This window comes from Salmo trutta, chromosome 19 (assembly GCF_901001165.1).
Source record: "Salmo trutta chromosome 19, fSalTru1.1, whole genome shotgun sequence".
Lineage (NCBI taxonomy): Eukaryota > Metazoa > Chordata > Actinopteri > Salmoniformes > Salmonidae > Salmo > Salmo trutta.
In genome coordinates this window covers 48355503-48369141 of record NC_042975.1, presented here as the reverse complement: position 1 = coordinate 48369141, position 13639 = coordinate 48355503, and the positions used below count along the sequence as shown (strand labels likewise).

General features: G+C 42.5%; 3 protein-coding genes across 3 annotated transcripts; 1 reads left to right on the top strand and 2 right to left on the bottom strand.

Moving 5' to 3' along the window:
* Window positions 1-294: 294 nt before the first annotated feature.
* Window positions 295-1400, bottom strand: LOC115154870 (protein CXorf40A). Its single transcript, XM_029701541.1, has 2 exons — window positions 771-1400; window positions 295-631 (listed from the first exon to the last, which is right to left on the bottom strand). The coding sequence occupies exons 1-2, from the start codon at window positions 1027-1029 to the stop codon at window positions 417-419; spliced, it is 474 nt and encodes a 157-aa protein (XP_029557401.1). The 5' UTR covers window positions 1030-1400; the 3' UTR covers window positions 295-416.
* Window positions 1401-2632: 1232 nt separating this feature from the next.
* Window positions 2633-6053, bottom strand: LOC115154869 (transmembrane protein 185-like). Its single transcript, XM_029701540.1, has 7 exons — window positions 5868-6053; window positions 5214-5390; window positions 4858-5065; window positions 4616-4699; window positions 4326-4502; window positions 4106-4229; window positions 2633-3940 (listed from the first exon to the last, which is right to left on the bottom strand). The coding sequence occupies exons 1-7, from the start codon at window positions 5903-5905 to the stop codon at window positions 3696-3698; spliced, it is 1053 nt and encodes a 350-aa protein (XP_029557400.1). The 5' UTR covers window positions 5906-6053; the 3' UTR covers window positions 2633-3695.
* A 560-nt stretch (window positions 6054-6613) lies between these two features.
* Window positions 6614-13040, top strand: LOC115154867 (cysteine protease ATG4A). Its single transcript, XM_029701539.1, has 13 exons — window positions 6614-6683; window positions 9358-9468; window positions 9566-9637; window positions 9726-9824; window positions 10197-10298; window positions 10556-10628; window positions 10776-10855; window positions 10972-11213; window positions 11326-11404; window positions 11516-11661; window positions 11848-11904; window positions 11992-12103; window positions 12396-13040. The coding sequence occupies exons 1-13, from the start codon at window positions 6674-6676 to the stop codon at window positions 12458-12460; spliced, it is 1248 nt and encodes a 415-aa protein (XP_029557399.1). The 5' UTR covers window positions 6614-6673; the 3' UTR covers window positions 12461-13040.
* The last annotated feature ends 599 nt before the right edge of the window (window positions 13041-13639 follow it).

The window sequence follows — 13639 nt, the reverse complement described above, 5'->3', positions numbered from 1 at the left end:
TTTACTACCCAGTTCTCAAAGAGGAATGCCCGAGCAGCTTGTCTAGCCCAGCTCCAGACCCACATGACCACCAGCTGGATATCCTTCGGTCTTCCATTAGTGATGGCAAGCATGGCACCCCTGCCCTCTTATCTCATCACTGCCACAGGGATTCACCTCCCACAGCTCCAATGATTCAGACCTCCCATTCTCCCTGCAAACAGATTTAGATGAATAATAAATGCCTATTGCAACAACGTTATGGTGTCTATATGAATTTTAGACATGCAGGATATACAATAACATTGACAATACTTTGGTCCATTGGTCATTTATTGCACCTTAAAGCGAATGCGAGTAGTCTACAAATATATTGCCTCCCTAACTTGATAGATGATCCCGTCAGTACAAAATGAGTATACATTATTTTACAACAACTACGCGGAAGGCAGTAATTGCACTGGGATGTCTACTGTCCATATGTCTTTGTGACCTCTGGCATAAAGGGGTTCCTTGAGCCAGCGTGGGTTTGACAGCTGTGTGAGGTGTTTCTCTGTGAGCCCAGTGAGCACTGCTGCCTTCTCCAGCTCCCTCAGATCCTTCTCTGGCACATTGTCAGAGCAGCACCAGGTCTCCCCCACTTCCACCAAGCCTAAAAACAAGACATGGTGGGGGTTGGAGATTCATCTGTAGTCTTACTTTACAATTCCAAATCGAGTATAAAACAAACATGAGACGTGCTGTGTTTGAGTCCTCCCCACTTGCTAAGTCATGCAAAAGTACTGTTTTACCTGCTACGACTCCACGGCCAAATCTGTCTCCGGATGCTAGAAGTTCCTCTATTTGCATGTGGCTCATTCCCAGTGTATGGGTGAGGATGTCTCTCCACTGGTCGGCCTCCCAGTCCTTCTGCGCAATATGAATAGCTAGAGTGCAGTTTTCCATTGTGGACAGCAGAGGGCGCCAACGTGTTTCAATACTTTTTACACCGTCCAGTACTAATCCGGCATACGGCTGCTTGAATGATAGGCAACCCACTTGTAACGTCATCGTCACTCCACGTCGTGAATACGTTACAACCAGGTGCTAGCTACTCTTATCACTCTAAACCAATCCTAAAATAAGGAGCTAGTAAGAAGAAAAAGCTGTTGCACACATCATCACGCAGTCAATCAATGCCTTTGTGGTCTCTGTGACGCGTAAATTATGGCTGGCTGGCTACATGTATCCGACTGAAATTATAAAGGAACAATGGTTGACTTGTATTTATATAGATCACCTCGTTACAACAAATGCAATTTACTCGGCTATTCCTCGACGCACCAGAAACGTAATTTTTGACATGAGCTACAAGACTTTTCAACTACTCTCCCAAACCTTACACACTTCCTGTTTGTCCTGTTAACGAGGACGTCTTGATAAGAAGGTCATGGGAGTTCCAAAATGTTTAAAATAGGCGCATAGTGCCATCTAGCGACTGACAAGTCCATGGACACCATTCATTCCATCATTTCTATTCACTGTAAATTGCAGCCAATCAAGTATACACAATGTGGAAACGGAAAAGTATTATTTCCAAAAAGTATTATTTCAATTTGAAATCAATGTTCATGCATTTGACAAGTCAACAAAATGATGACCAGATAACTAACCGATAACAAACAATGATTTAAATGTTATCAGCATTTAACACGTACTGAAGTGCTTGCCAGCAGAAAAATAAACAGCTATATTGCAACAGAATGTGTATGGTGAAAGGTAAGAAACGAGGTACAATAGAGGGGGGGAAAGTATAACATTGGTCCGTCCTCGGTCAAAAACATGTTTTCAAATGAGTAATGCTCATCTGTCAGGCCAGCTGAGCATGGTCACAGAACATAGACAAAACAGACAAAACATGAGAGGGGATACATTAGAAGTTCAATGGGGGGGGGGAGACCATTTTGTATGAAGGAGAGTCACAATTTCACTAACAAAGAATTTTACACAGGTATAATAATAGAGAAGCGGCAGTGCAGGTTTTCTCCCTTACATTACCCAATGTAGACCTGGCAAGGTAGAAGACGCAAACAGGCCGTTTACCCAGAATACTCAAGATGAATTGAAAACTAGAATACACTACTAGGAACCTTGAGGTGAAGTTGTGCACCCTGAATCTGACATTATTGTAACAGCAAAGGCCAACTACAATGTCTGCCATACTGCCATACACACTGACTATACCAAACATCAGGAACACCTTCCTAATATTGTGTCTGGCACCTACTAACATACCCCGTTCAAAGGCACTTAAATCCATGTCTCAAGGCTTAAAAATCCTTCTTTAACCAGTCCCCTTCACCTACACTGATTAAAGTGGATTTAACAAGTGACATCAATAAGCGATCATAGCTTTCACCTGGATTCACCTGGTTGGTCTATGTTGTGGAAAGAGCAGGTGTTCCTAATGTTTTTATACACTCAGTGCAAAGGGCCAGTAGAGGAACAAGATTGTAAACTTAAATACAATTGAGTGGACAGAGATCAGGGTTGAGTCTTAATTCAGGGAAATACCCTCAGAAATCAAAAGCAAAACCATCGAAATACAAATGGGTATTAGGGAATAATACTATATATATAAACACTATTATATTACAACAAATGTTTCTCACAATAGAGAAGTTAAATAATTTAATAAACAAAAAGCAAATATACCCAAGTAGCAAGCTAATCTTAGATTTAAAAAGGTTACACTAATAAGCATGATCGGGTTGTCATCCTCACATATAGTATTTCAGCTTTGATACAAAAAAAAGAAAAAAGAATCAGGGTTTGGGAAATTTGACACACATACAACAGAATGCATCTTCAACTGGAATAATGTGAAAGATATCTGAATTTGAAAAGAGGATGAACACTTTGGAGATATTTTGTTGGCGGACAGAACATCACAAGGAAAATAGAAAGTACTATACAGTATATCACATAAATCAATGAAAAGGAACTCATTATTTCCACTGCCAATACAATGGAAAAACACACGTTGATAAAAAGAGTGCCTTTTGTTCCACATACTCTGCCATGGATTTTTGTTTTCAGAAAAAACTCATGTCCAAATTCTGGTCCCACCAGGTCCCATCGCTCATTAGGAGTGACTTACATGGAAAGCTATGCTCTTCTGCCTCTTCTTAAAGAAGTTTTTTTTTTTTTTACAACCAAGTCTCTATTTCTGATGTAAACGGCATGTTATAGAAGGGTCCAGCTACCTTTTATTTGTGATTTCAACTTGTTTTTGAGAAACTTACCCCAAACAGCAAATCACTTCCTCATCCTCGTTGTGCAATACGGGGGCCCAGAAAAAACATGAACAAACGCTCCAAAAACACTAAAATAGGTTACTTTAGAAACGGTAAAGCTCTCAGTATAGTGATGCAGGTATTTAGATATGTACACATGAAATTGCATCATTCCGAACTTTATCCGCAATGTAATATGCCGTTTCTAAAAGGCCATATTTGGGTGTTTTTGGAGCCTTTGTTCACATTTTTTCAGGACACCCATACTGCACAACAATAATGAAGAAGTGATTCGCTGTTTGGGGTAAGTTTCTACTTCACCTTCTATAACATTCCATTTACATAAAAAAATTGATATGTGGTTGTAAAAAATACTTATCCAGCTGTCTGGTGCATGTGAAGTCCATCAAAGCTCTGGAGCAGTTGTTGCAAAGCTTTAATTTAGTCAGGCATGTCAATGCACAGTTTTGGAGGAGGCACAAAGTACTTCCCTGGGCTCTGTGTGATCACCACACCATTTTTTTTGCTGAACATCGGGGCTATTTTTGGCGGGTCGTGTGCAGGCATCTCCTCGCACACCTCAGGGTCCTCATGGTGCAGGTCATAAGAAACGTTCCCATACTCCCGCAGGAAGGGAAAGAGCTCAAGAAGAAACTGGCAGAAGTCTTTTCGGATGCCAAACCACCCTGTTAGAAAATAGAAAAACCAGTTAAAACAAATATAGCTTCAAGCAACATTTAAAGAGTTACACTGACTGGATTCTCAGAAAAATTAAAATAACATTGCCTCAATATGACTTATATGGCGATTAATTCTGCTGCACTGCTATCACTGTCTGAGGAATAACTCACAGTGGTTGCCTCCTTTCTGGCCAAAGGTTGTGGCCATCAGAGTCACCAGGGATACCCAGAGAGGCACGAAAACTGACACATAGCTGGAGCTGTAGTGGCCATCCAATTTATGGACCAACAGGATCTGAAGAGCCAATGACAGAGACAACAATAACAATGTCCCAACTTCTTTAGCTCTCCGAATACACTAATAACTGGGGGGGATGGCATGACCACATACCTCAAAAGTAAGCAAGGGTACAACGATTGTCATCCAGCTGATCGCCATGGTGATGTGAGTGCGCCGTTGCTCTGCGATGACGTCCATAGACCGCAGAAAGAGCACTGACCACACCATGTAGTAGAGGACTACAAGGCACAGGAAGGACATGAGGATCCACAGTGGCACACAGACGACCTGGATGACAAAAACCAACAATGTCTACGTATATTTCCATTCCAACTCGCTATATATCGTACTCAATTCCCAGAATATTTCAGACCAAAATATTAGGGAGGTAGTTCTCTTACCAGCCATGGCCAACTGATGATTTTATCCAGTCGCAGGGCAATGAAGATAAACTGGAGAATGTTGACCGAGCACAAGATCTCCAACTAATACAAGGAGAGATAGGAAGAACAGAAAAAATGGGTGAGGGGGGGAACGAGGGAGATAGATACATGCATATATCTATTATAATCACCAAGATCTAGCCTAAATATGCTATTTGAGAAAAATAACATCCTTGTAACTGATAAAATGTCAGACTGACCTCTAGAGAGCGATCATGGCGGAAGCCCCACACACATGCCGCAACAGAGACCGGCGAGACGAAGAAGAGGGGCATGAAGACCAGCAGCCAGAAGTGGGTGCCCCTCTCCACACGGTCACACACCAGCACCTCAAAGGTGAGCAGGAGTAGGTGGATCCCAACCGCTATCAGCATGGCCTTGAACTCCACACAGGTTTCACCCTCAGCCCTGCATTGCCAGCATGACAGGCACAGTAAATAAGACATACTAGTCAGCAGTGATAGGTATGGCAACCAGACAGCTTCATATTGATAAGACAGCCACATTGACAGAAAAACTGAACAAAAAATGAACGCATTTGGGTTTAAAAGCACACCTGTACTGTGGGTTATGGGACCAGACGCCTGTGCCAACTGAGGCACCGATGATAACCATTAGCTTCCATAGCCATATGGGGGCAAACACAGCCCAATAGCTCCATTTGATGATGCCATCCAGACGCAAGGACAGTAGAACAGAGAACAGCAACAGACAGGCATAGATGAGGAATTTACTGAGAAGGGAGGGAAAAAACACAATTTCATCAACCATGAATCTATTCAGGAATACATTTAGCTTGCTACTCATCAGATTATGTTAGCGCAGGCTGGTACAAAAATGTACACCCCATGCAATTCCAGAACAAGGAAACTGAGCTCAGTGGAGTCAGCCATTCCGACTATTCAGCTGGTTAGTTATCTAGCTTGTTGGCATAAAAAAAACAATGCTAACGTTACCTAGCTAATAATAGCGACTGTAAAACAAGGCTGGCTAGCTAACATCGATGTTTGCTAACTTAGCTAATGCTGTCCTTCGCCAATATAATAGCTAAATTAGTTTGGTAATGTTAGCTAGTTCGTCAGTTGGGTCAGAAGTCCTAATGATTCACCGGTTCAGATAGCTAGCTAGTTCGCTAACGTTAAGTTAGTTAAGTTACTGGTAGCTCGAACGCGAGACGTTAACTTAACAGCTAGATTTCTCTTTACGTTACCTGGGATTGAAATCTTGAAAGAATCCCCGAAGATTCATGACTATATTTTATATTCTTATTTGGATTAACAATAAAATTACGTATCAAGAGGGTGTTCTTTTTTTATCAGTCAAACTGCTTGCTATTGCGGTTCACGCTAGCTAGAGAGATAGGCCACTAGGGGCGTCATGTACAGTAAGGCTACTGCCACTGGCAACAATGTAGCTAGCTCGTGTTGTCAAAGCAGGACAGCTTGCTACAATGATAATGGAGCAAGTTCGACATTGCAGAAGACTGCCGACTGACTGATCTACAAAGAACATTGCATCATAAATAACTACTCATTATTATTTGTAGATCAGTCAGTCACAATTGACCCATGATACATAACACTACGATTTTGATCCTCTTACACTGCCACATTCTGGCACAAAGCTTGAACGTTTTTTTGACTGATATATACATTGTAGCCTAAACGCACGCAAAAATCAAATAGGATTATGTTTTAAAGCAACAGGCACGTATTTAATAATTGAGACAATGAAAATGAATATTTTTCATATCGGAATTAGCCATATCTAAGTATGTCCAAAACCATTTTTTTTAATTGTGTGAAAAAAAACTACAAAAACCAGACTGTCAAATAATGTTTGCAGTCTGGAAACTCTCACGTGGATTCGTTATGAACAAGTATTTTTGGTAGATGTAGTTTATAATGATTTCAAATGTTATTCGTTATCACGAAGCACAAACGCATTTAAACTACATTACCCAAGAGGTTATACTATGCGTGTATCCTGCCTTTTAACGCCAATGACGGCCGAAGGATGGAGGCAGGTAATAGCCACTAAAACAAATACCTTATTCACTTATTATGCGCCTTTCAGTTAGTCCCTTACATGTGTTGTCAGATCGCCCTGCCATTGAACCAAAAACATGTTTTCTAAAGATGTTGGTCGTTATTAACTTGCCCCTGTAAAAAGCTATGGCTGATGTGAAAGTCTAGCCATTGTTGTTTCCTTGGTGGCCTGTTTCGCTCACTTGTCTACCCGGCGGCTTTCAGAACATTTGAAAAGCGGGGCATTGTCAGTGAAATGTACTTCTTCTCTGAAGTACGATATGTATTTTTTTTCAGTGTAAGGGTACTATGGTAATTTGGTCACACAGGGTATTGTACTGTAGTCGGTAGTGTACAGCTACACTCGTAGACGCTACTTTAGCCCTATTGACGATAGTGTCTTGGGGGGAGTTTTGTTAAGAGCTCCGACGCTTGCTCAAAACATTAACGCGCATCGCTTGCGGTACTGTTTTAGGAACGTGTCTTTCATATCAGTGAAATAATCATTACAAAAAAAAAAAAGGTAAATTACTGCGTGTTTTTATAGGGTTTGTGTTCCCACAAGGCCATATCTTCATGTTACACCGCTTGTTTACAGAAGACATGGGCCGCTATCTTCTTCGATGAGGTTTAATGCCGTTTGGCATCCAATACATGTTGCGTTACCGCCACCTGTTAGACTGGAGTATAACCTCCCTTATGCTTTGCTTAATTATAATTTTTTTCAACAAAAAAATTAAATAATTACAACAAATACCCTACCATCTAACACTACACTCACAAAAAAAGTATAATAAATACCATAATAATAAATACTGTAGTCCCATTCAGGCCAACATCCTGAAAAGATGGGACACCACTTAACACACCCTGTAACTCTTCTGACATCAAGTCTCGCACACCCAAACACCTCTCTGCAGCTGCCACCACAACCTATTTTCTGTGCCTTGCGTTCCATTCCTTCAGTACAGTTGATAAACCATTACTATAAATGCCAAAAATCCAATCTTACTGAAACATATCACTTGTTTATTTATCCCTCTGTACTGGTACAGATCTACTACTACACCACTCCTCTCAGTATCCCTCCCCACTGACCCATCTTCCTCTACTTTCTTCACTGCCTCAGCATATGACAACTTCTGCACTACTCTAACCCTGGAAACCTGAACCTGCCTGTCTCTCGCACGGGACATTTCTGATCCCCAGCCCCATGGGCACCCCTACAATTAACACATACCACTACTTTCCCCAATGGTACACGTTCCTTTGTCTCATGCCCTTCTGCACACTTCTCACACCTAGGAACCTTCCCCCTACAAACTGCTGCCACATGCCCATAAGCTTGACACCTGTAACAACGTAATGTAGTTGGCACAAAAGCTCGTACAGGATAACTTCTATATCCTAACACCACTTTGTCGGGCAGACTCAACTTCAAAACTCAAAAGAACAGACAACGTATTCTGTTTCTCCACTCACGACAAGCATCACAAACACTGGGAATCTTCCCCTTTCAGTTGGTCAGCTTTCACATTTACCGCTACCCCAGTAATCACTCCTTTCAATGGCGCCCTTTTCTTGAGAGCATAATAATTCACATCTCTTTCCCCCATTCGTTTAACACGGAGAACCTGCTCCCTCTGACCAGCAGAAACACAAACAATTATCACAAGACCACTTCTGGTTACCCTCACCGATTCCACAGCACCCAACTCTGTAATTGACCCACCCTGAAATCTCAAATGGATCAGCCAAAAGGCAAGGGTCCACTTTCTCCAAAAACGTCACTCCTACTGTCACAGACTCAGCTTTATCCTGATCGTCGGCGCTAGCCCGGGCACCACACCTACCACCTCCGATACTTCGCCCTCATTCCCTTCTATTTCTCCTCTGCCTACACTTTCTACCATTCTTCTTTAACAACCATCTCCTTTCTCCCTCCATTTTTCTTGCACTTCACCGAGCAACATCTGTTGGGAAGGAAGTTGTCAAGGAAGTGAGTTTGTGTTTATACAGGACCTTCCGCCCTCAACTACCGTCAACAAATCATGTCCATGCGGAGCTATACGGAGCCGACCGCATTGTTACACATTTTGAGAGGCGCACAGCCTCCAGAGGCTCGGCGATTGCGGTCACACCATCCATACGGCACCTCCGACCATATTTTCGGACCAAGTATTATTGTCTCTAACTGGGGATGCAGTGTAGTTTGTCAACAGGAGGCACACACAGTATATGGGTCTGTACAAAAACCGAAAGATTCGATCTCGCTGACATGAAAGATAAGGGCCGTATCAGCATATGTTTTCGAAAACCGTTTCGAAAGCGATGATTATTGACGTTTCTAAGCGTTAAAACACAGCATGGAATTGTAGTTTGCACAGCCAAATCTGGGCAAATGTAATGGCGGCAAATGATTCATACGGAGAAGAAGGGTTTTTGAGATATAGTGTACAGCCTATACTGTGTGTTATCAGGCATCTACAAATAGTGTTGGAAACAACAAATGTCTAATTCCAGCAAACCTAAATTATAATGTCAAATTGCGCCTAAATAACAACCCATATCCCCAAAACTTATTGTGTATAAACTCTATGAACTGGTGTATCACATTATGTATGTTTATTGACAAGTCTTTTATGTCTCCCATTTTTCCATGTCTCGTTTCAGTATTAGCCAAGTATGAAAACCAGATAAATGTGTTTTCTGAATTCCTTGAAGACTTGCCTGACACCGATGAACCTGTATGGGTTTTAGGAGAGTGTTACAACGTTAAAACAGGTAGGCTGGCATCTTCTAGCAGTCACATTGTGATTCATATGTTGGAAAAAGAAGCAGAATAAAGGGCTTGACGGTGCTTCTTGTTGTGTGGTCACAGAAAAGACAGGACTCCTATCGGACGTCCACTCGCGGTTATGGTTCACCTACAGGAAAAAATTCTCTCCCATAGGTGAGTGAAACAGGCAGGTGTTATTGTGATAACCAATTGATGGCTAGTTTCTTTAACGGTTAAGTGTCGATCTTTGTTTGGTCTGTAGGCGGGACAGGGCCCTCTTCTGATACAGGCTGGGGATGCATGCTACGGTGTGGGCAGATGATTCTTGCACAGGCCCTGGTATGCTCACAGCTGGGACGAGGTGAGGAGGATGTCTCGAGTCGTATGATGGATGTATGGGGTGGGGATCTATGGAACTGCATCAGCAAAGGGGTGTTTTATATGTGAATTATTCATCTGGGGGAGAGATTTTGAGGATCCCAAATAGGTCATGTATACTGCTATGTAATCAATTCAACAGTGAGAAACATAAAGGGGGTATCAGAATGCAGGGCTGCGGGAAACCCCCTGAAAAATCTGAATATATATTATTTTTTTGTTGAAATTTTTTTTTTCACAAAAGTTGTGCACTGGGCCTTTACTAGTCCTGTATTAGCTGACCATAGCGTCTGTAGCACAGCTATGTCAGAATGGCACAGTGATTGTGGCTGTCTTCCATTTCTTCCTGCTGTAGCCTGGCGTTGGAGGGCAGAGGGAGGACAGCCGGAGGAGTACCATCGTATCCTCCACTGTTTCCTGGATAGGAAAGACAGCTGTTACTCCGTACACCAAATGGGTAAGACAGAGTCATAACCTAACTCTGCCTTAACCTTGGTCTGACCACACCTACCATGAATCAGCAGATCAAATGTTATTTTTTTTTCTCTCACATTCCTATAATTTTCTAGAGGACAGGTCCTCAAAGTAAAAAGGTGTAACTTGAAGAAAGAATATCAAGTAGCCTGATGAATAGACGGCAGGTTAGACAGGCTAGAAAGGAGCCATGACTTAGACCTTTGCAGGGAACTTTGTTTGCCTTTTACCTGCTTGCAGCTCAGATGGGAGTCGGTGAAGGGAAGGCTGTGGGAGAGTGGTATGGCTCAAACACAGTTGCGCAAGTACTCAAGTAAGTATTTTATGAGCATGTTTTACGACTGATCAATTCATTTCTGAATATTGATTACGGAACATTGAAAAGATCAGTAGTGGACTCAGTGACTTTGAGCTAAAATAAGTTTTGGCCATGAATAAGAAACCTGTTATCTCTCCTCAGGAAACTTGCACTATTTGATGACTGGAATTCTCTTGCTGTGTATGTGTCAATGGACAACACGGTGGTGATCGAGGACATCAGTACGTTTTTGTTTTTCCCCCTCACTTGTTGAGCTCTTACCATCTGAGAGTTCTGTATAGGATCACAAAGGTGATGCCAAAAGGACACAAATGTTTCCTTTCCATGTCCTCTCCAGAGAAGCAGTGTCGCCAGGCAAGCAGAGGGAGCAGATTGCGGCCCAGACCCTGTGGCTGGGGGGAACCCTTCACCTCTGGAGAAACACCAGAGCAAGCCTGTTCGCACACGCACGGGAACAGAGCCACGGCGTGTCCGCATTCTCAATCCCAGTCTCGTTCTGACTGGAGGCCCCTGCTGCTGGTCATACCTCTCCGTTTGGGAATCAACCACATCAACCCTGTCTACATCCAGGCCCTCAAGGTACAATGAATTCCTCTGTTCTTATTCAATTGATACTAAACTAGAATATTTCTGTATTTACTGTTGCCTTTTAAATAGTTATACTGGTCTCACTCTGTGTTCTCCCATTCAGGAGTGTTTTAAAATACCACAATCCTGTGGTGTGCTGGGAGGAAAGCCCAATCTGGCCTATTACTTCATCGGATTTGTAGGTGAGTCTAAGAGTGAAGGTTCCCAAAAAGGAAGCAAAAAAACAAAAAAACAAGCCAAACCTGTGAGTTGTCAAGCCACTGTGTTCAGCCAGGCCTGTATGTGTCCTCCAGGAGAGGAGCTGATCTACCTGGACCCCCACACCACCCAGTCAGCCGTGGAGTCAGAGGCTGGCAGTGGAGTGGACGACCAGAGCTACCACTGTCTGAGGAGTCCACGCCGCATGAAGATCACCAACCTGGACCCCTCTGTGGCCCTGGTGAGAGCTGAACCCACACACCGACCACCATAACCTGCTCTACTACCGAGCCTCCTGTCTCACGGGCCTTGTTTGTATAGTTAAAATTCATCTTTTTTTGTGGCATGTTCTAAAGTGTTGCTCAATGTGAATTTTGTGTACAGTGGTGCTGATTTTGCCAATCAAAATTCGATCTTTTCTTTCAAGGGATTTTTTTGTAAGAGTGAGGATGACTTTGACAGTTGGTGTAACCTGATCCAGCAGGTAAGAGTCATCCACTCTAACCACACGTCAATGCAGATGGAGGTTATTCTCTTGTGATTGAGACCCATGCTCTTGTCCTTTTTTAAGGAGATGCAGATGAAGAGGAACCTGAGGATGTTTGAGCTGGTGGAGAATCACCCGCCCCATTGGCCCCCCTTCGTTCCTCCCACCAAACCAGAGGTTCAGACCACAGGGGCCGGTATGAGCTATGCCACCAGACAGACCCATAGTATTACACCAATAACAAATTCTGGCTGCAAATAATTATAGGGATACTGGTATCCAGCTTCCACTCTTCTTTCTTTATATTGTTTTGAAAGGACAGTGTAGGTCTATAAAGGAAGTGTATTTATTTATAGGTGCATGACTGCGCCTTATTACTTGAACCGTATTGAAACTTCTATGTGGTGTTTAACCTCGACTGAAACCTACAAAACTAAACTGAGTGTGCCGCGTCAAACGGATTACCGTTGTGATCTCTTTTTGAACAGAGTTCATCGAATCGTCCGACAAGCTGTTTGAGTCTGAAGAGGAGTTTGAGATCCTTAACGTGTGACCAGCTTCCCCTCCCCTCCGTCCAGGCCAGTGGATGATGGCGATTGGGTTGATTCCCTTGGCCACCATCTTCCATACCGTGCTGTAGAAGTGCCTCAGAACAACACCAAGCATTAACTGCTTACCACTTTGCAATTTTTAAAATAATAATAATCACCAACAAGAGACAATACTAGATAAGAAAAGACTCTGGACAACAACTCAAAACAAAGTGACCAAATGAAGGCAGAAACATGATGTACACAGTAAATACAAGCTTGCACTGTCTCACTTTGATGTTGTAACTAGGAAACAGAGCCAGGGTCCTACAGTAGGTGAAGACGGGGGTGAGGATGATATCTCCTCATTACACAATACCTCCTGACGCCAGGAGACAGCAAATATGCAGACACTTTTTTTTTTCTCCCAGGGTTAAAATACAAACATTCAACAAATGACTTAAGAAAAGTGCCTCTCTTAAATATATGTATGTTATTCAATGGTTAGAATAAGGGGTTTCCCAAGGTATTGGTGTGGAACATCCCCCCTCCCCACTCATGTAAATATGCCTGTCAATAAAGATATTTAAATATATATTGTGATTCTGCCTCAGGGTTGATATTCTGTTCTAGCACCATCGTCCTTGTGTGTATTTCTGAGGAGCTAAAATGGCCTTGTGCACAGTGTCATGTGGAAAGGGAATGTGTAGAATAGAGCCTTGAGTGATCATTAGCAAAGCTTCTTGTGATGAACCTAACCCATCTTCTCCTGCAAACCCCTTTCCACTGATGAATTGTTCTATGATGGTTATTGATTGTCCCTGCAGCCCACTGTATTAGTACGGAGGATGATAGCCTGTGGTGACAACTGAATTATAATGGTTCTAGTATTACTGGTTGTACATCTAACCCAGTAAGTGAAGACAAGCTGTGGATAACAGCATTTTCTTTATTTTAAATGGTATAATCCTATCTCAGGCATAAAAGGGTGATATCACCGGGCCGTGGCAATCCAATACGAAACAGTATTTTATTTTTTTTCATAACCCAAAAGTGCTGACTTCCGTACAGGTACAGAGCAACTTTCCAGTAAATGCCCTGTGAAAAATAAGAAAATAAAACATCCCTCTCTTGACTCACGAAACAGACATCAGTAAGGCCCACACAAAAAGTATATTCTTCAAATTGACAACCGATACAAA

Coding starts and splice junctions, on each gene's coding strand:
- LOC115154870 (XM_029701541.1), bottom strand. CDS start 1,029: ATGACGTTACAAGTGGGTTGCCTATCATTCAAGCAGCCGTATGCCGGA. Junction 632..770: donor TGGCCGTGGAGTCGTAGCAG/GTAAAACAGTAC, acceptor TCTTGTTTTTAG/GCTTGGTGGAAGTGGGGGAG.
- LOC115154869 (XM_029701540.1), bottom strand. CDS start 5,905: ATGAATCTTCGGGGATTCTTTCAAGATTTCAATCCCAG. Junction 5,391..5,867: donor TTTCAAGATTTCAATCCCAG/GTAACGTAAAGA, acceptor CTCCCTTCTCAG/TAAATTCCTCATCTATGCCT. Junction 3,941..4,105: donor CCAGAAAGGAGGCAACCACT/GTGAGTTATTCC, acceptor ATTTTCTAACAG/GGTGGTTTGGCATCCGAAAA.
- LOC115154867 (XM_029701539.1), top strand. Junction 10,629..10,775: donor ACAGTTGCGCAAGTACTCAA/GTAAGTATTTTA, acceptor ATCTCTCCTCAG/GAAACTTGCACTATTTGATG. Junction 10,856..10,971: donor GGTGGTGATCGAGGACATCA/GTACGTTTTTGT, acceptor TGTCCTCTCCAG/AGAAGCAGTGTCGCCAGGCA.